At 32.3% G+C, this 22965-nt stretch overlaps 2 protein-coding genes across 3 annotated transcripts in view; one reads left to right on the forward strand and one right to left on the reverse strand.

Moving 5' to 3' along the window:
• Positions 1–3466: 3466 nt before the first annotated feature.
• Positions 3467–12958, reverse strand: LOC143048701 (uncharacterized). Its single transcript, XM_076222515.1, has 5 exons — positions 12461–12958; positions 10932–11058; positions 5763–5874; positions 5061–5197; positions 3467–4405 (listed from the first exon to the last, which is right to left on the reverse strand). Exons 1-5 carry the CDS (start codon positions 12720–12722, stop codon positions 4060–4062), a joined length of 984 nt encoding a protein of 327 aa, XP_076078630.1. The 5' UTR covers positions 12723–12958; the 3' UTR covers positions 3467–4059.
• Positions 12959–15162: 2204 nt separating this feature from the next.
• LOC143048702 (SWI/SNF-related matrix-associated actin-dependent regulator of chromatin subfamily A containing DEAD/H box 1A-like) overlaps positions 15163–22965 on the forward strand; it is a 35543-nt gene continuing 27740 nt past the window's right edge. Inside the window, exons 1-4 of one of the 2 annotated variants that reach the window (XM_076222516.1) lie at positions 15163–15257; positions 17253–17420; positions 17737–17920; positions 21519–21739. In XM_076222516.1, the coding sequence (XP_076078631.1) occupies positions 17258–17420; positions 17737–17920; positions 21519–21739 (568 nt within the window). In that variant the 5' untranslated portion in view covers positions 15163–15257; positions 17253–17257. Of the gene's footprint in view, positions 15258–15509; positions 15535–17252; positions 17421–17736; positions 17921–21518; positions 21740–22965 lie in introns of those variants that run through there. The other variant, XM_076222517.1, reaches the window with a different exon arrangement.

Consider the following 22965-nt stretch of genomic DNA (forward strand, 5'->3'; position numbering starts at 1 on the left):
GCTGCATGTACTGCTATGTTAGAAATCACTTATTAATCCAATCAATATTAAATCATTTTTGTTTCAAATTATCATACCATGTTCGTCTCTAAGATGTAGAATTAGTCTTCTTATTTGGACATCAGGATGGCAATTATTTTTTTTTAACATCACTCGACATTTCATCCCGTATTGAACTTCCGGGTAATAACCCAGGTCCAAAAATAGAACCTTACTTAATAATAATATAGAAAATCGGAATGTATAATAAATGCAAACAAAAATACATGTTCATCTTTTTTAGCATAAATCTTATATGTTTATGCAGGTTTACAAGAAAATGTATTTTATTGTAGATAAGAATATATATATATATATATCTATATATATATATATATTCTTATCTACAATGGGTTGATGTTTAGACGAGTTGTATATACATTATGTACACAGCCATGCATGTATCACCATCATTGATGGCGATCCGATGGATACATCTGTTGTAGAGTTGTCACTGACTCAGACGTACTTATAAATATCATTATTTTCTGTGACTGTATATTACATTAATTTGTAGGATCCTTTACTATAGATAATTTAGCTGATCTGTAACAATAACATCTTCATGCCTTATATATCATGTACTGTATTACGTCGCTAGATTAAAACTGACGAGAAAAGGTAACACACGGCCAGCGAAAACTCTTTATTTGAGAGCCCAGGTGGTCGTGTGGTCTAGCGGGTGTAGTGCAGGCGATTGGGGTCACGATATCACAGTAGCATGGGTTCAAATTTACAGATCTAACATTGTTGGGTTGATGTTTAGACGAGTTATATATATATATATATATAAAACTTTTAGAAGTTTTGGTCATCAATGCTCTTCAACTTCGTACTTTATTTGGCCTTTTAAACTTTTTTAGATTCGAGCGTCACGGATGAGTCTTTTGTAGACGAAACGCGCGTCTGGCGTATATACTAGAAGAAAGATAAGAAGTTAGCAACATCCTTTAACTCTACTTTCCGCTATATAGATGATGTTCTGTCACTAAATAATTCAAAATTTGGTGACCATGGTGACTATGTGGAACGCATCTATCCCATCGAGCTAGATACAGTTAAGTCGGCCTCATATCTTGATTTACATCTAGAAATTGACAATGAGGGTCGATTGAAAACAAAACTTTACGACAAAAGAGATGATTTCAGCTTTCCAATTGTAAACTGTCCATTTCTAAGTAGCAACATCCCAGCAGCACCTGCATACGGGGTATATATTTCCCATTTGATACGATATTCCCGTGCTTGCATTTCCTATCATGATTTTCTTGACAGAGGGTTGCTGCTCACATCATGGAAGCTATTAAACCAAGAGTTCCAAATGGTGAAGTTGAAATCATCCCTTCGTAAATTTTACGGACGCCATCACGAATTGGTTGACTGTTATGGAATAACCGTTTCACAAATGATATCGGATATGTTTCTTACGTCGTAACTACAATCACTTCCCCTTCATGAATGTGACCTACCGAATTAGACTATTTACCGGATTTGGTATCACATAAGCAACACGACGGGTGCCACATGTGGAGCAGGATCTGCTTACCCTTCCGGAGCACCTCATGAGATCACCCCTAGTTTTTTGGTGGGGTTCGTGTTATTTATTTTTTAGTTTTCTATGTTGTGTCATGTGTGCTGTTGTTTGTTTGTCTTTCATTTTTAGCCATGGCGTTGTCAGTTTGTTTTAGATTTATGAGTTTGACTGTCCCTTTGGTATCTTTCGTCCCTCTTTTCTAAGTTTAGTCCTGGTATCTATGATTAGTTTATATAAAGGATAAAATTGAGAATGGAAATGGGGAATGTGTCAAAGAGACAACAAGAGTTTATATAACGGAATTTGATGAGACTGTCATCAAAGTGAGAGGGTTCGCGCTATAAAACCAGGTTTAATCCACCATTTTCTAGATTTGAAAATGCCTGTACCAAGTCAGGAATATGACAGTTCTTGTCCATTCCTTTTTGATGCGTTTTGTTATTTTATTTTGCCATGTTATAATGGACTTTCCGAATTGATTCTCCTCTAAGTTCAGTATTTTTGTGATCTTACTTTTTATATATATATATATAATAAAAACTATAACACAAATTCCCATCCGTTTCGTCCATTACGGCCTTCTTCATATATATATAAAAAGTTTAGGCTGGTATATTTGAAAAGCACATTTTGTGTCTATTACTCATGTTACTTTAACTTCTGTTATTTTCATTTTGCTAATCGATAGCTTGAAGTAAAACTAAATGTTTTTTTTTCTTCTTTACAATTCTACTTATGATCATTCTAGATAACATCCACGAAGAGACATTAATTGTCGAAATCCGGATATGGTGTTAAAAAAAATTAGCACCTCATGTTTATGGTTTAACACCTTTGGCGCAAGTTTATTATTTTCTGTTTGGTATTAAATTGATATAAAGATCCATTTGTTAAATCTTGTGATCAATTTATTTGGCAATTGTCAGTCAGCAGGGTTTACGAACATCAGTTGTTCGACCTGTTAGTGAAATGCGTTTTGTTAGATTACCGTAGCCGTATTTGGCACAACTTTTTGGAATTTTTTATCTTCAATGCTCTTCAACTTTGTACTTGATTGGCTTTATAAATATTTTGATTTGAGCGTCACTGATGAGTCTTATGTAGACGAAACGAGTGTCTGGCGTACTAAATTATAATCCTGGTACCTTTGATGACTATTGTTAAAATATATTTTTTAACTTTTTCGGTCTTTTGGAAAATGTTGTTTGTGCTGTATTTATACTCCTCAACAACTAAATTCCTAACACCACTGAAGGGACATTAATGTTTGTGGTATACGATCTTTTCCGCAAGTTTGTTGTTTTCTGTGTGGTGATATATTCATAACATGATCCGTTTTGTTACATCTGGTCATCCGTTTATTTGGAAATCGTCAATGGCAGTCAGCAGAGTTTAAGAACGGCAGTTGTTCGACCTGCTACTCAAATGCGTTTTGTTAAAATATACTTGTTTAGTCTTTTGGGAAATATTGTTCGTGCTGTATTCAGACCCCTCTTCCAAGATATTTGTTTTGTATGCACACGTATAAAAAATTGCGGTTTTATCAAACGCCATCATAGGTTAGAACGTTGTTTTCAAATTAGACTCTTTTTTTTCGTTTGGGCTGGTATTATATTTGCCTTTGGGTTTATATGATCCTATTTCGACTGTTTAAAAATTCAACAGTCTATCCTAAATCCAGGTAAATTATATGGCCTTCCAAATAACGTTTCGATTCCTAACATCACTGGAAAGAAACCATGTCCTGGTTTTAAAATTTGATGTCTTACTCGATCCCTCTCATTTTATATTATTTTATTTTAAAAACCAAATTGAATACAACTGTATACAACTCTATGCAATTTAGGCTCGTTGCATTAAACTATATACAATAGGAAAAAACATAACATATAAAAATGTTATAAATATAATAAACAAATCATAGAACAAGAATAGGAAATATACAGGAGGTATAAAACAGACAAAAAAACTGTTTTCCATTATGACATGAAATAATGGGAAACGGGTGTATAATAATGAAAATCCCTTTTCCTGAATATAATTAGATTTTCAGAACCATACAATGCTGTTATCAATATTTTATATAAGTTTACTTTTTCACTAGTTCAGGTAACTCACTCTTCGTTTATAAGTAAAAAAAGTAAAGAGACAGTATTTTTTACATAAAAAGGGCTAAAAATGACAATTGAAGTATATATAAAAAGAGGTCATTATTTGACTTATCCAGTGAACCGTCCAGTACAGTCATTGTCGTCTTTATAGAGACGATAAGGAGTGTATAATATTGGTATAGTTGGACTTATTAAATATATATAACATTGGCAATATGACGAGGTAAACTTTCTTTGGTCCTTTTAGCAAGACTTTTTAGGATTAACTGACCAATGTTTTCTTTCAATGATGCTACTTTTCCAATCTAGTTCCTTTCCTAACAGTTTACCATCATACATTTCGAACGTCTTGCCTTCCTCAATTTTAACTGAACATTATTGAGATAATCCTTCCTTAATATCATCTACAGTGTACATCGGTTGTAACTCTTCTCCAGAATGCGATGACGTACTATTTCGCCTTTCTTCATGGTGATGGCCGTGGTGGTCGTGGTCGTGATGGTGGTGGTGATGTTTACGAGGTTTACGTATGCGAATTGTGATTGGTGGAAGATTAATACGATATGTGTTTAACCTTTGACAATGTCCTTGTCGATGTAGAACCACTGAGAAAATACAAATGAGGAACAGTATTCCAACAGTAATCAGTATGACTATTAAAGCAGTATTTATTTGGCTGTCTTGGGTTGGTATGTCACATGACTTAGATTTGAAAATATGGCTGAAACATAAAGACAGGTATTAGTATGTTGAATTATGTTGATATCCCTCTAAATATAACACACGTGTAAAGGAATTGAACTACACTATACAAAACATTGTCACACGAGTTTTTATGAGAGACACGATGGTTGTCATTTATTGAAGAGGAAGAGTGCACCCTACCATAGAATACTTTAGTTCACCTCACAGTTTTAGTGAGATTCGTTCCCCTCAATATTTATTATTCTTTGTTGTATTTTTGGACTGTTGTGTCGATTTTCCATGTTCTTTTTTTTCCTTGCCATTGTGTTGTATACTTTAATTAAACATCTTTTTTATACTTTCCTATTCTCCATAAAATACTAATTTCATATGCATAGTTTTCTTTACATCTTTATTTCGTACGAGTACATATCAGCTCTGCTAGATTCTTTATCAGGAACTGTAATAATATTTTTCATAATGTTCTGACGTTTCTAGATAATTATGTGTTATCATTATAATGTTGTCTAAAAAAATGTTTGTGATATTGTCATCATATCGAAGTTATATAGGAATAAAATATAAAAAAGGGAAAAAACAAGCATCTAAAAAAGTTGTCTATCGATGTTTATTCTCATATTAAACAGTAAATCCCAATTAATGAAGAAATATTATGAGAATTCATAGCTTACCTGAATCTTGAAACCAAATGATTTAATCCTGGTACTATTTTGTCTTGCTTTATCAAAACTTGGGCTTCGGTTTGAATTTTAAGCAAGCATTCCTTACCAAACATTTCATTAACCATTTTACCAGCTGACATTTGGACCTAAAATTATTAAAGTTGTTCATCGTTTGCAGTTATGTTAGCTGATATAAGTATATTGATTGATCTTAGTTTTTATGCTTTATACATGCTGCATGGTCATATTTGTCTATGAGTGTTTTAATTACATGTATATTTTAACATTCTATAAATTGTTTTTTTTTTATTATGATTATGTATTTTAGAAATCTCTATTTTTGTCTTATTAATGTGCCATGTACGTTATTGTTTCAAAGACATTCTATAATGAAACCATTAACTAAAATGTATATAATTGTAAATAATATAGTATAGACGCACCATCACTTTTACCCTGATGACTGGTGCCCCCGATGTAAAGGGGTACTTTTCTAAATAAAATATATATTAGCTTTGACCTTCCATTTTTCTTATGCAACATGATTAAATGTGATTCAACAAATTAGCGACGGAACAATAATAACCATGAGGTATTGGGATATATTACTAACAAAGCTTTAGTTCATCCAAGATGAAAAAACATTTGCTATTGAACCAAAACAGGCAGTGAATGATTTAAATTGGGGCCATCTATTAAGACAATACATACCATCTTAAGTTCTTTTGAAACAAATATCACCACATCATTGCCACAATCACCATACGACCAAGAAACATTGCGGAGATAATCGGTAAAATTCTTTGCTGCGGCATTTTCCATACTGAAATAAAAATTTCATTACATAGCCTGAATTTTATGCTAAACACAAAGTAAAATTTGAAATTTAAAATAATGTATGTATAAGAACTAGACAAACAGTTGCTTTAATCGATTTTGGCTCTGGTGGATATTTGTTTCAATTGCCATCATTATTCATACTATGTCTCCTTGTTGTATATAAGAGCATTGCTATCGTAGGCTGCCAGAGTCAATATCTATACTTGTATGTTGTTGGTGGGTTTTTCTTTTTATATAAATTCATTATCTTATACTGCGATTAAAAAACTGTACTACTATGACAAAACGGAGTAATACATCTACATCTGTGTGACTTATGCATACATATATTATCAAATCAAAACAATTGTCTATAATTGAGTCTACGCGATAACTTAATGCATTGTTTAGATACATCTACAAATACAACATGAACACGGCCGACACTCGGCTAACCGAGAGATTGGTCGGTTAATCTATATTGAGTATGCGGCTATATCGGCAGTGGGTCTGTTAATCGGGTTGGCTATACGTCTGTTAAGAGTAAAACGCACAATTTAATGTTAAACTCGATCAAATATACAGATTTTTGGCATATTATAAGAATTAAATCAAAAAAAGAAAAGTGTCTGACAAAATGATATCTATCAAAGAACATTTTCCACTTTTAAAAACATTTCATAGTCTGCGCAGTTTTCAGTAAAAGTAAAAGGCGTCGCGCAAGTATGTAGTATTTATGATTACACGCATAGCAATTTTTTAATAAAAGGCGAAACAAACAATTTTAGATATCATTTAAAAGACACAAAATACCACTTTGGTTCTTAAATATAAATTGACATTAGTAAATATTTCATAATTGTAATATAACGTGAGTAATACCACGTTTTAGTGAAAATTATGTGAATAAAGTCTGTTAATGGGTTGGACAATTGAAATTGTGTCAGTTAAGAGTTATTTAGCCACGAAAATAGTTGTGCTACCTTTATATTTTCCCATTGAAAATGTTAAAAATGAGATGTTCTTGAGTAAAAAAAATATTGTAAGGGTTCCGCGGAACCCAGTGTCTCGCCTACTTTTGCTGTAAATCGCAGGCTCAACAAAAATGAGGGAAAAAAATCAATAAAAATATTCCTCTTGATACTATCTTATGATTGTAAGAAGCTTCTGTCCAAGTTTAGTAAAAATTTAGGATAGTGAATGAATCTAATAAATGTTTTGAAAACTTTAACTGCAGACTGTATGTAATGTTAACTGGAAGAAAATCTAAGTCCATTTAAAAGTAAAATACAGAATAAATGGAGTTATCTTTTTACAATATTTACTTCTGGATACTATCTTATGATCATGAATAAGCTTCTGTCCAAGTTTGGTACAAACCCAGGATAGTTTAAGAAAGTTATTAAATTTTTAAAAACTTTAACCACAGAGTGAATGTAATGTTTCCCCGCAGAAAAACTAAGTCCATTCAAAAGTAAAATACGGAAAAAAATGGATTTACTTAATTACAAAATTTACTTCTCGATACTATCTTATGATCATAAACAAACTTCTGTCCATGTTTGGTACAAACTAAGGATAGTTTAAGAAAGTTATTAAAACTTTAAAAACTTTAACCACAGAGTGAATGTAATGTTTCCCCGCAGAACAAACTAAGTCCATGATTAATAAGTAAAATACGGAAAAAATGGAATTTTATTTTTACAAAATTTACTTCTGGATACTATCTTAATATGATCTTCTGTCCAAGGTTGTTAGAAATCCAGTATAGTTGAAGAAAGTTATTAAAATTTCAAAAACTTTAACCACAGAGTGAATATTTGTGGACGCCGCCGACGACGACGACACCGACGACGACGGAATGTAGGATCGCTTAGTCTCGCTTTTTCGACTAAAGTCGAAGGCTCGACAAAAAATAATAATACGATGCAACACTATCCTTCCAGTAAAAGCATTTTTATTTTGACTTTCTTTGCATTTTACTCAAGAGTGTGTCACTTCAATATAGCGTGATCTGGGTTGGTCGCTGGAATATGCATGAATTTATTATTAACGATTTCAATCAGCCTTAATTTTTGTGTCTGCTCAAAGTAGCATTTTCTCAAATCCGATTGAACGTGTCTTTCTAATACAACACAGGGTACATATATAACGTGTTGTTGTTTTCATATGCACATGACATTTGTCACTGGACTTTTAGGTGGTACTCAACACTACAGGGAGATAACTCTGTAAAGTCAGTGATACGTTTTAATTACGTTGTGTTGTAAAGGGAATAATAAGCTTCTCGAAGATCAAAATTGGTGTTTGTCAAACTGCTATATAACCAGTTAATTTTTCTGACAAAACGGTTGGTTCAAATTTTTTGAAATTTTTATATTTCTGTTAAAGGTTCAAATTAAATACTTTGTCAAAATTTTATCCAAATTAAACGAACCACATTGATTTTAGTGAAAGTGTTCGGTACCACCCTAATCCTAATTCCTCAGCATCATCCAATTGGTTTTTTTTTCTTGTATTACTTAATCATCTGTTGTTTACAAATCATTCTAAAGAAGTAAATGGAAAGGAGCGAATGCAGCTACATTTGGTTATATTAAAATTTAATTCATTTTATTCCGTTTAGTTCCTTTTCTACATATGAGCAGAGGAGAACTGCAGGTGTCCACATGTAAACATCAAGCATTTGTCACCAATATGAGTACATCGCAATCCGTTACTGTTTCAACACCCAGGGGGGGTTTCATGTCTTTATTCTTAAACAATCTGTTTTCTTCTCTTTTTTAGCAATGCATCACTCTCTACTGTCCTTATCTTTTATTTTGTATTCTGTATCTCCATCCAGATTCTCGTGTATACCATGAGGGCTACGGATTGGGGGGGGGGGGGTGTTGTTTATTTCTGTATTCTTTAAATGGTTATGTTACTTTTCTCTACATTTTATTTATCTTACCCATTATTCTTTCTCTATTCTTTATATTTAGGCATCCCAATATACTGATGTTTAGTTACATTACGACGTTAATCTCTGATTTATATACTGGTTACCAATGTAGATGACAAATTGGTGTCATTCATGACAATTAAACAGAATCCACATGATATATGCGACCATTCTCGGATAAAATCAATTTTACTTTAATTTAACACTTTTTGAAACCATTTTTATCAATTTTCAATATCCATTGCCTACATTGTTATTGTTCATGTGTTTTATTCCGTATATTTTATATTCCATTGCTCATGTTTTGTTTCCGTATATATTTTATGTTCCATTGCTCAAGTGTTGTTTCCGTATATTTTAGCCGCTCGTCTCTTGAGCCTACCAAATGAACACACCATAAAGTAATAAAATCATACTTTTATTGTCATTCATAACTCTTAACAGACTAATTAACAGACCGGGTTTTATACATCCGACCCATTAACAGACCAGGTTTTTAATAAAGATTGATTTATGTCACCAAAATACAGATTTTCGTGTAGATTTTTCACAAAATGATATCAATTTGGTTAACACTCATAATGCCTGTCTTTTTTCGATGTTCAAAATAGTGAATGCAAGTAAATTCAACCCAAGTGTCATTTTGTGTGTGTAAAATGTGTATAAATTTACTGATGAGTAATTTGCCTTTTCATTTTATAGATCGTACATAGAAGCTAGAAAAATAATAATTACACCACTGGATTCAGTACATTGAATAGTTTTGTCAGACATAAATATTTTTTATGATAAACATATATTTAAAAGGTTATACAATTAAACATTCTGAGTTTTCAATGATTTTCTCGATAACACCTGATTAACAGACTTTAGCCAACCCGATTAACAGACCCACTGCCGATATAGCCGCATACTCAATATAGATTAACCGACCAATCTCTCGGTTAGCCGAGTGTCGGCCGTGATGAAGATGTAATAAAGACAATTACTAACATATTTTTTATCCTTGGATGTTGGAATTGATTATGTATGTATTCACACCACATCTTCCTATATCTATCTATAGGATCGGATGCCAATATTTTTCTTTTTTATTCTAACACATGTATATTTCTTGTTTATTATTGGCCATCTGAAATAGAATGTAGTTTGTATATCAGAATATTTCTCGTCTAGAAAGCATCTTCAATATGCCTATACCAGATTATTTTCTCTTGAGCATGCTTATACCAGATACTCACCCATTCAGAGAGTCAATACGAGATTAAGCTATATGATTTGTCCCTTTTTCTTTACAGACAGTCTTCAATGTGATTAACATGTCATTTACATTGTTTTTATTAATTTTTATTTATTATCATTTTCATATTTTTGACTGAAGAAAACTGTTCTTTGTTTTCTTGACTAATAAGTGCTAAATGCATTTTACTTGATCCTTTACATACATATATATTTCGTATTTATTTACTTATCATTTCTCGAAAGATTGTGCAACTGTCCTTTATTGAACGATATAGAAAATGCAATAAACTATTATATATTATTACTAAATAATATTCGTTGCATCCATATACCAGATATACTTTTATCCTTGTAAAATATTTAGCGGAAACTAACTCATCCATAGATAAAACAATAAGAAGATTGATATAACCCATAAAATAATTGATTTAATTCTTTGGGGAATAGTCATTAATGTATCTAATAGCACATTGTATTCTATTTGCGAGGTGCTTAAGTGTTGTTTAACTTATTCTTCAAATCAATATTGAATGAGAAATGGGTATTGGTTTAATCAAGTTAGCGTCAAGGAAAAAACCTTGACAATTTTTTTTTCTGCAACTGCATAAAAAAAATCAGGAATGGTAACATGTATGCAAATATTTTCTGTACTGTTCCGTCGCACGTTAATCCGAAATCTCCTATATTACATATGTGATGGTCTGGAGGGGAGTACTTCATTTTTCAAGTTTGGCCAATTTTTATCATTTCTTTATCAATTATTTTTGCCACTGTTGTATCTACGAACCCAGTTCATACCCTCCTATCTACCTACATATAGCAGTATGGGTGTGCTTTCCATTTCACCGATCATATACTTACGGTAGATAACTCACCCTGGTATATAAGTAATTGAGGGAACTAATGCTATTGAAATGATATACCCTTCTTCATCCTCACAGGACATACACATACAAGATGTTGTTTTACGTATAGAATCAATTTCTTTATCCAAGGCATCAGCTATAAGGTATAAAATGACAAACATTTACAAAGTGTGTTGTACGTAAAGATTCAATGTCTTTTTTCAAGGCATCAGCTTCAAGATATGAATTACAGAATACTGGAAAATTAACGTTAATTTAGAGTGATCGTTTCCCCGAGGGTATCACAAGCCCAGTAGTCAGCACTTTTTGTGCTGACATGAATTATCATTGATATTGTTATATTTATAAATTAACTGTTTACAAAATTTTAAATTTTTTGAAATACTAAGGCTTTTCTACCTCAAGCATAGATTACCTTAGCTGTATTTGGCAACACTTTTAGGAATTTTGGATCTCAATGCTCTTCAACTTCGTACTTTATTTGGCTTTTTTTAAAACTTTTTTTGCATTCGAGCGTCACTGATGAGTCTTTTGTAGACGAAACGCGCGTCTGGCGTATATATAAAGTTTAGTCCTGGTATCTATGATGAGTTTATTTAGTTTGTTTAAACCAGAGAAAAAATGTATAATAAACGTTTGTATTATTAAGGCAAAACCACATTTAAATTTAAAGGCTCTGCACGTTATAGAACCCTGGCAACATTCGTTAGTCAACATTTCTGTTCCAATCCAAAAACGTATCCTCATTTTCCAGTATAAGTCTAAATCTCCAGTTATTCATCCTTGCAAAACATATATCTATTGTAGTATGGTTAATTTGTTCTTGTCCTGATAATGCATCAAATATTTGTCACTGGGTGATAAGAAAGAAATTGATGTCCTGTCATCGTAGTTTCATCAGTTTACAATTCTACATCCGCCCAGAGCTTGTCATTTTGTAATGCTTGTTCGTGTACATGTATGTTTACTCTCTGCTTTCTTCCTATTGGTGGACATTTCTTTTGGATTAAATTTTTTAATTCTGAAGGAATGTAAATCATATATTAAATCTGTATTTTTGCGACTTATGTACATAGGGTCTTTAAGGAGCATTTAAGGGTTGAAATATAATATGAAAATATAACAGGAAAAGAACTGAATGATTGATAGATATTTTGTTCTTATTTTTATTCAACTTCTCTCCGCTAACTTTCTTAGTTTGGTATACACAATAAGGAAAACTGTTATTTCATTTGATATCTTTTTTTTTTACTTATTCTATTGTTATATATGAATAAAAGTTTGGAGAACACAAATAAAGGCTATGCTTGAGGACTTTTATACAATGAAAAGATTATTTAAATTCTTATGATTACGCTACTGCTATCAATGGAATTAAATGGTAACAAATCAGTATTTCAAAATATCATAGCTCAGTTCTGGGTTTAAGTTTCATTTATTTCAATTAATAGTATTTGTTTACCTGGCTCAGTGCATATAATATTTTCCGGGTCACATATCCAAATTTTGTTTTAATAACAGTATTTGTTTACATTTACCTTGCTCAGTGCTTATAATATGTCCCGGGTCACATATCCAAGAAGATTTACATCCTCTTCCACAAAAGTCACCTTTGATATCCGTCTGGGGATTAGGATAATCTTCCTTGTCCCATGCTAAAACAAAGGGTTTTGTCGCACAAGGTTTAGTGGTAGAATCATCCCCAGAATGTACAGGCACACTGGACGATCCAAATTCCTTGACAATCAGTAAAACTATCAATAACTGCAAAACACCTCTGTATGAGGAGCAGTTAACCATTGTTACACTGGTATCATATCAGAAATATCGAGCAATGAACCACGAACTTACTAATCTATAGCTCGTCTGTATTCATTCTTTTGATTTGATTAGCTAACATGTATTTTAAAATATATTGTCCTATATTTTTTCTTCAATATCTTTCAATTAAAAAAGTGACAGTGTTGGAACTGTATTGTAATGCATGCATTCTCTGAGCCAAATCACACAGTAATTGATTAAAGAATTAACCAGTCCATAGACATTTTAGTCTTTTAAGACGCGTTGTATGATATCGTATATGCTATTATTCGTTATTCTGTTCGAACTACTCATACGAATCTTTAAATTATTCATTGTCAAATGATTAAGAATAATTGCATGTTAGATAACACCATTTAACATGAAATATTATATTTTACAAAATTTTAACATTTGAATTATTATAACTTGTGTAAACAATACAGTGATCAATATAAAGAAGAATAATACAAACAATCTATTAAAATGTCATGTTAAAGCAAACAAAAGACTAAATATGAAGTGATATAGGTATGGTTAATAGTGAGTCTGCATGTCAATCATGTTTATACTGATCTCAATAATTCATAACAAATCATGTTTATACAGATCTCAATAATTCATAACAAATCATGTTTATACAGATCTCAATAATTCATAACAAATCATGTTTATACAGATCTCAATAATTCATAGAATAGAATTGTCAAACTATTAGACAGAACAACAGAACAAACAAATCCAGGGTGAAGCATGTAACCGCGACTCCGAAAAATCAAACGTACAAACAAATACATGTAAACAACAAACAACGCATGGTCCAGAAAAGCCTGACTTAGTACAGACATTCAATTTTTTTTGAGTGTGTGTACAAACGTAGCTTCCTTCTGCATAAGCTCTTAGTTTATCATCAGAAACAAATAACTGTTATTTCTAACGACTTATTATATACCATACCGAAAGCTTAGTTTGGAGTAAATACAAAAATACAGAATTGAAAGAAGGTACAACCATATGCATTAACAACCAAGTGTACCAGGTAAAAGACACACAAACCTCAAAGCAATAAAGGAGGGTCGTAGTACCTTCATGACGAAAAACGGTACTTGCCGATTGACGTTAACGGTAACTAAAAATGTACACTTTCTTTTAGACGATAAAAAATTGTCTGATTTTGACGAATCACGTTAAAATAAATTCCAAAATAAAAGTAAAGATAATTATTTGAGACCTCTCATGACGAATCACGATCAGGATATTTTGGCGAATCACGGTAAAATGTTAACCAATTTGACGCTGACGGTGGCCAACAATTACCGTTTGACGCCTGACGATAAAGGGCATTGATACCCTTATAAAGGTTAACCACACAAAATGTTTGCACAATAATTCGAAATAAAATGTTTGCGACAAGGGCTGTTGAGCAGACAATAATGCCCAGAAATCAAAATAACGTACAGCAACATCATATGAAACATGGATTTCGTCAAAAGTATTGTATTCATGGAGTTCTGTATTTCGATTTTAGGACTTCCATAAATAATTATGGACCCTCTAATATCTGATAGACCCCAATAATACTTTTACCAGGATATCATGAAATATTTCAGTACATCCATAATTCGATATAAGGTCCTTCGCAAATAGTTGTGTTGAATTGATTTATTTTGGGCTTTAAATTATCATGCAAGCACTAAATTCGAAATATATCTGGATATTCTGAAATGAATGATGGAGTTTCTGAATCAAATAATGGAGGATCACAAATATTTATAAAATATTTAGGTTATATAAATCGTAGGTATGGAGGTTTATTGAATTCCACTTGTGGATGTCATGAAATAATTGTTGACCGCCATAAATGTTTAAGGAGGTCCTGATATATAATCAAGGGTGAACTTAGTAATCTGTTATTCTTCTACTGTTCATGCAATAAGGATTAACACGGAATTAATACATACACATTAGTTTTGCATGCTTTTATAATATTGAAAGATGATATGCGATTGTATCAAATATCAAATCACAAAGTTTAACTGAACACAAAAAATAATATGATATGTATTAATTATTTCAATCATCTAATTTGTATGGTTACTGAAGAGGGTTTTTTCAAACTTGTATAAAGAAATTGTTCTTCGGCGACGTCTTACTTCTAGCGTTGGAATTTTCGAATTCAATATTTTGTTTGCAAATATATCTGAGATACGGTAGTCCTCAAAGAGTAAAAAACAAAGCTCTTTCTTGTATCCTGTCTATTTTAGCCGCATATTACCTTTGCTGCAGATATGCCAGGATAAATAACACAAACTGAAATTCGATAAAATAAAAGTGTTAAATTAGTTTCAAAATTTGTTAAAATATTTTCCAAGTCTTGTTCATGAAATGTGTAGTCTAGAAAAATAAAAAATTGATTATATTAGAAACAGTGTGAGTTCGGGGTAGTTGTATAGGTTTTAGGTTAAAAGAACTCTCTAATCTGAAGGGACGTTTCATTCTTCAAATTGTCTTAGATTTTGGACAAAGAAAAATGTGGTAACATATCACCATAAAAATGCCTTGAATGTATTAGTAGAATACAAATAACATATTTTTAGAGAGGGAAAACTTTATTCGATATCTTTTATCTCAATATATTTATTGGTTATGCCTAAATTTAAATGAAAGTGCCTCAAAAGAGAGATGGTTGTACCCGCCATTTTTCAGTTTCACAGACAACAAAATAATTTCGCGCGATACAGACTGCTAAAATTTTCATACCTGGTCGAGATCTATATCATTTGCAGATGTTTTTAAGTAGGAAGATCACCTAGTAAGACGCTTTGTACTTATCAAAATAAACATTAAATTTACTAGAAATGATATGTCAGCATAATTTCTGTGCATAGCAAAAGTCACTTAATGAAATCGTTTGGCGTTGAATTTGATTACACCAAAAACCTGAAAAACTGATTTATATTTCAAGAAAATATTTTGTTGTTATAGTGTAATATTACCTTAATACATCCTGTTGGAAAGATGCGTGGTTCCGTCTTCAGGTGAATCCTCCTTCCTCGGCTGTTTCGGCGCTGTCCACTACAACCTCCAGAGGTGCGCCGACTGGGGTGATAAGTCCCAGCCCGAAACCACATGGCTATCCATCCCTGCCTCTACACTTTCTGCTTCCACTGTTCTGACCTTTTTCTCCATAACCACATCGATGCTGTTTCTGCCTCTTTACACAAGTTACATATTAGCTTGCTTCTTTCCCCTCCAACAATACCAAGTGCTCTCAATGCTCGCCACATAGACTGTCCTACAAACCCTCTGCTTCCCACTTCCACTGGAAATAACCATACCCTATATAATACAGTTTATATTGATTTGTGAAAGTATTCATAAGAATTAAGATTCTGCTCCTGGTGAAGGTTTGTTATGGACCGACGGTCAGGCTATGAAACATCACCTGGGGCATTTAATCATGTTTTTTGGTATAAACTATATGTATATGCTTTCACATTTTTTGCTGCTGATGCACATAATAAATACAGCTTCACAGTTGCTCTATTCCTGTTCATCCCTTTCACGTTCTCTCCCTGAATCCTTTCGTAGTCAGTAGTTGTTTATAAAGATTGATTAAAAGTGATATGTCAGGTTCATATTGAGTTTACTTATATATATACATGAACATGGACATACAATCATACAAAGGTACATGTACATATGTTGTGGAAATATACAATAATATGGGGATAAAGTCCCCAATTACGGTAGAAAAATAAAAATAAAGAATTGGGAAAATTTCCCGTCATTTTCATTCTACTAATGAACTAAAAATTGATAACTCCTTTTTTCAGACTTTTTCACTTCCCCCTATCTGTGCAGAAATCTACCTCCTTTTTCTGGTCTTGTTTGCATGAGACTTTGAATAAAATATATATTTATCAGTCTAGTAAAATATAGGAAGGAACTCAATACCAATTCATTTTTAATAATTGTTTGATATAAAAAAAGACGTTACCTGATGACAGCATTTCTTTGTTTACATTGTTTATGACGTCACAACTAAAATCCCTAACAACAGAACCAAAATCGGAAACGTGACGGTATTTCCGTTTCTTTTCTTAACATGTTTGAATTTAAAAAAGTAATTCATACAGACTTCGTCCCCTTTCACAAGTAATGCCTGCCTCATATTACAAAGATACATATGTTGAAGAAGTATACAATAATACAAAAGTACCTTTTGATGAGATAAATTAAAAATAAAATTGAGAATGGAAATGGGGAATGAGTCAAAAAGACAACAACCCGACCATAGAACAGACTTTTTTGATGTCAGAGATAAACTATACAGTAGAAATACATATTTAAAGATCATACATGTCACAGGTGACACAAAATCTAAATCAGGGAATGACTTCAGTGATATACAAAAAAAAGTAGAGTGACAAATTCTCAGGGTTGAAATTAAATCACAAATTAATTCTGTTTTGTCTCAGATAAAATGAGTGGCAATCCTAAGCTAAACATCATGTTGTTTTGTTTCAGGTAAAATGAGTGGCAATCCTAAACTAAACACCTTGCTACAGTACAGATTTATTAAGAAACCTGTAAACAAGATCCAGTCAGACAACAGTGATGAGGGATCAGAAAACAGCCAAGAAAATCAACGTTCAGACACAGTAGATACATGCAGTTCAACACCAACTCTAAACGGTAAGTGGGTGGATCCTATTGGTCGGTCACTATGATCCCATGTGATGCATAATTTTTGCATCAATAGTACATGATAATCTGGAGAAAACTTGGACGCCAATAGTAATTTTGAGAAAACCAGAAGTAGCTTCTCATCAATAATTTAGAAAATTGATGTGGAAAGACCTTCAATTGTTTTCTGAACAATTGGTTTTTAATTGACAACTTATTTTTACTTAGGGAATTTCCTGGCAAGAGCTCAAGAAAATCATGACAATTCTGTAATTTCAGTAGTCAGTCATTGACAATGTCATTATTGATAACTTACTTTTATTAGGGAATTCCCAGACAACAGTACCAGAAACTCCAGAGATTCCCACTAGTCCCTCATCTCCAGTGTTTCAACAAAAAAGTAAACTGATCAAGAAAAATGTGATAGAATCTGATGAGGAGGTGGAGTCGTCCGGTGATTGGTTGTCCAAAGATCAAGGCATCATGACAAATGGCAATGGTTGTCAAAGGTAGGCACTGTCATTTACACAAAATATAATCAGGATATAAATTGTGGTAAAACCAAACTATGAGGAAACTAATAGTCTGATTTTTGAAAAATAATTTTACAAAAGACAGCAATCAGAGACTTTATTTTTGAGCCTCTAGACTATATCTGCTTCCAATTACATTTGTTCCCAATAGGCAATAATTTGGAAAATGAACAATTGACAAAATTTGTTTGAACACATATTTTTGGAAAATGACGCAGTCATTGTTCCATTACTGTCGACCTGAACTTCATTACATTTCTCTGCCTACCGCGCTTGGTTTCGTGTTTACTATTTTCCATACAAACTGGAATCTGCTTGTGTTATCATTATGCATGATCATTGTGTAGTAATCAGCCAGGAACCAGTTTACACTCGGCTTCATATTTACTATTTTACAAACTAACTGGTTTCTGCTTGTATTCCACTACACTCGAACAAAGTGTTGTAGTTTGACGGGAACCAGTTTAGAATTTGTAAACTACAAAACGTAATCGGTTATTGTTCATTCCGTTTTGGTGTTTCGTACCGACTTATATGGTTTGAATAAGGTTAAGACCCTTCAAACATTAATGTGATAGGTATATTAAAGACTGTTTTACAAAAGGATTGAACTGTTTTACTTTCAAAGTCGTACTATAGTGATAACTGTCATGTACGGATTTCCTCTCTCACCGGTTAATTTCTTCTTTTACACGTGCTTTTGAAACTTCCTGTTTAAACATCGCAAGTTTTAAAATTGTTTTTTTTTGTTATTTTAACAATCATGAAGCGTTCCAGAATCATTTTAAAGCAGTTTCTTCTTCTCTTTGATGATGGAAAATAGGTTTTCTCAAGAAAATACCGCAAACGATCGCAGAGGAATTGAAACGTACAAGTCAAGTCGGCACCTGGTTAAATTGGCATCTAGTCAAATCGGCACCTATTTGACGTCAATTCGGCATCCAATAATATTTGTTATAATATTTTCTATTCAATTAATTAATAACTGTTACCAAGTACATAGTGAATATGTTGTTGTGTATTTAGGTAAACAACGAAACGAAAGTGAATATGTTGTTGTGTATAAAGGTAAACAACGAAGCCCTTACCAAAGCTGTTGTTTTAACAATTAGACAATTATTAAAATAAAATGGAAAACTATGAGTCCCTTTCAATAAATCAAACTTTCATGCCAAATAATTAGCAAATTTAAGGTGTTTTTTTCAGTAAAGTTTAAACAGCATTAAACCAACAATCTTGTAAAATGCTCAACTGGTTAAAATAATGCAGAAAAATATCCAATATCTCATGTGTTAGTCCAAATAATTATGACGTCTGGCAAGGCTATTTAATTTTTTTTCTGGGATGCCTTCCTACGACGTTCGTAGGAAGGCGTCCCAGAAAAAAATTAACATAGCCTTGCGGTCATAGGAAGGTGTTCCAGAATAAAATTAAAAAAGCCTTGCCAGACGTAATAATTATTTGGACTACTCATATATATATATATATCATTAAAAATACACCAAAAAAGTCATTTAGTTGAGAAAAATAAATATATACATAACAAAATGTACATGAACACCCAAAAATGTGAAATTTAGTATTTAGGCAGCAACCATTTGATTTTCTGGGGGGGGCTATGGTTTTTTTTTCTGGACAAATTTTTTTTTTCACCTGCGGCGAAAAACAATCTATTTTTTTCGGGACAAGTCGAAAACAAATTTTTTCTTTCAATTTTAGCATTACATATAGTGGCAGCTGAGGGTGAAACAAACAATTTTTTTTTCTCAGAATCAAAAACAAATTATTTTTTTCTCCAAAAACTGGAAACAAACTTTTTTTTCCAAAAAAAACCATAGCCCCCCCCCAGAAAATCAAATGGTTGCTGCCTTAACACTTTTTGCTTAAATACTGAAAAAATTCTGGCAACCCCTTTCTTATTTTTACTCTTTTTGCTTAAAATACTGTTAAAAATATATATTTAACATGGGTGACGAATTGACTAAAAAACGAAAGTAGAATATTGTCGACTCTACCTCAAATAAATAACATTATCAAATGATTTATGTATCCTTAGTTATTGAACAGTTTTCAACAAAAAAAAACCTTGACCGTATCATATATTTCTGATAGTGTTCCTGACCTATTCACACATTTAAAAGCTTGAAAAGGTGACCTATTCCAGGGGCACATCCTATCACCTTGTATCACAGGCACTTAAGGTACCTTAATATAACACTGTTAAGGTATTTAGGAATTTTTTTTCTGAGGCAAGTGCCTGTGCCCCCCCCCCCCCCCCCCCAAAAAAAAAATAACAAATACTGAAAAATAACATATATTAAACATATATATCTAACATGGGTGCCCAAATGACTACATCAGGTGTCGATTTTAACCAGGTGCTGATTTGTCCAGGTGCCAATTTAACTAGGTGCCGGTTTGACTAGAATTCTTTGACAAATGTTTGAAATTATCTGAGTTTCATTAGACCTTTGATAACAGTAACAAAAAGATTATTTACTTAATATTTTGTGGGAGAAGGGGGTTCAGACTATGTGGTATCAGGTCTGTTTGCGCCCAATACATTTTCGCACCCTACACGTTCGCACATTCGCACCCAAGGTCTGTTCGCACTCTACTCATTCGCGCCCAATTTTAATTCAAATTCAAGTTGAATAATTGGAAAATCATGGTTGTTGTTTTAAATTGCTTTGGTGTAAATACTGAATGTATTTATAGCTTGGTATGAGTAAAACATTGAAGATTTTAAAGGAAAAACACAAAAGATAATTGTTTTTAACAGCTTGGTCCCTTTGATCTGAAACAACGAAACAATAAAACATAGAAACCAAAATATAGCAATCCACTAATATAACCAAAACATGATAAAATTTATTCAACACACAGAAAAAAACATAGTCAGAATCTCACTTCATTTTGAAACAAGTCAATGAAACAAAGTTATAGCAATACACTAACCAAAACATGATTAAGAGTTATTCAACACAAAATAAAACGTTGACAAAATACCACTTTATTTAGAAAGGATTATTATTATTTTTAACAATACGCTATGCAAAACATGATTAAGATTTATTCAACACAAAAAAAAAATGCTGTCTCACTTTATTTTGAGACAATGACAACAATTATACTTATAAGAAAACACTTGCTTACAGAGTTATTAAACACAAAACCAATTAAGATTGGATGCGAACATGTAGGGTGTGAAAGTGAAAGGGGGTGAACATGAGTGGGCGCAAACGTGAATGGAAGCGAACGGACCCAGATTCAGACTATGTACCAGTGAGAAATATACAAGCCTTTCTACGGTATTTATTTGTACAATTCAGGTAGTCTTGACCTATTCATTTGTCTTAAAAAACCAGCCAGTTGTCACCTTCACTTCACACACACACACACATATACGAATATCAATTATATGCTTACGAAACATGTTGCATTTTTAAACTAATTCCGGTATGTGAAAATCAAGACTTGCATAAAAACTATCCCAATATTAGAGACAGTGGCGTCATTTTTCTTCAGAGCTTTCAGCTCTTTGATTAATACTTCTTTTTACAATTATTTCCAGTACAAAGTCAGCTTCCAAAAGAAAACAGAAGTTAGATGTTAGGAATGAACTTAATGAATCTTCTGATGATGAAGAACTTGATGGAGGACAAACAGACAAGGTCAGACAGATAAAAGATATGTTCCCACAAGCCAGTACTAAAGATGCTGTGGCTGTTCTCAGGGTAAAGCTTTGGAACACTGAAGATGCTGTTGATATATTTATGTCGGGAAGAGTTCAAGGTGAGGCAAAGTCTTGAAAGGCTTAAAATTTGGGAAATTTGAAATTTTTCATTTCTTAAAAAGCCTAGTGGAATTAGTTTGCAGAATAACATTTCAAGTTAATAAAAAGACTAAAAGCATACAAATGTTAAACAGTTATATGTGGTCCTTTCTTGTGCTTTTCATATTATGTATGTTACATCTGTGACATATGATTAAGTTCAATTATATTCAGGTTGGAAATATTCTCTGCAGTTTATAATTTTGTTGTGACAGATTATTTGTTTTAAATTGAACTCTATATGAAGCACAAGCTGCAAAGTATTTAAAATTAACAAAAAAATGTGTAACTGAAAGAGCAGAAGTTTGAATCATAAAAGAAATCATAAGAATTTTTGTGGTACAAAATATGCATACTATATGGATTCATTAATTTTTATACAACCGCAAAAATTTTAATTTTTTGGTCGTATATTGCTATCACGTTGGCGTCGTCGTCGTCGTCGTCCGAATACTTTTAGTTTTCGCACTCTAACTTTAGTAAAAGTGAATAGAAATCAATGAAATTTTAACACAAGGTTTATGACCACAAAAGGAAGGTTGGGATTGATTTTGGGAGTTTTGGTCCCAAAATTTTAGGAATTAGGGGCCAAAAAGGGCCCAAATAAGCATTTTCTTGGTTTTCGCACTATAACTTAAGTTTAAGTGAATAGAAATCTATGAAATTTTGACACAAGGTTTAAGGGGCCCAAAGTGTCCAAAATTGAACTTTGTGTGATTTCATCAAAAATTGAATAATTGGGGTTCTTTGATTTGCCGAATCTAACTATGTATGTAGATTCCTAATTTTTGGTCCCGTTTTCAAATTGGTCTACATTAAGGTCCAAAGGGTCCAAAATTAAACTTAGTTTGATTTTAACAAAAATTGAATCCTTGGGGTTCTTTGATATGCTGAATTTAAAAATGTACATAGATTTTTAATTATTGACCTAGTTTTCAAGTTGGTCCAAATGGGAGTCCAAAATTAAACTTTGTTTGATTTCATCAAAAATTGAATAAATGGGTTCTTTGATATGCCAAATCTAACTGTGTATGTAGATTCTTAATTTTTGGTCCAGTTTTCAAATTGGTTTACATTAAGGTCCAAAGGGTCCAAAATTAAACTAAGTTTGATTTTAACAAAAATTAAATTCTTGGGCTTATTTGATATGCTTTATCTAAATATGTACTTTGATTTTTGATTATGG

This window comes from Mytilus galloprovincialis, chromosome 10 (assembly GCF_965363235.1).
Source record: "Mytilus galloprovincialis chromosome 10, xbMytGall1.hap1.1, whole genome shotgun sequence".
NCBI classification, from domain to species: Eukaryota; Metazoa; Mollusca; class Bivalvia; order Mytilida; family Mytilidae; genus Mytilus; species Mytilus galloprovincialis.

What these genes read in the sequence shown, in the direction of transcription:
- LOC143048701 (XM_076222515.1), bottom strand. Translation starts at nt 12,722, where the DNA reads ATGGTTAACTGCTCCTCATACAGAGGTGTTTTGCAGTTATTGATAGTT. An exon ending in TTTCAAAAGAACTTAAGATG is followed by an intron (nt 5,198 to 5,762) that starts GTATGTATTGTC and finishes TAATAATTTTAG; the next exon opens with GTCCAAATGTCAGCTGGTAA. An exon ending in CATTTGGTTTCAAGATTCAG is followed by an intron (nt 4,406 to 5,060) that starts GTAAGCTATGAA and finishes TTTATGTTTCAG; the next exon opens with CCATATTTTCAAATCTAAGT.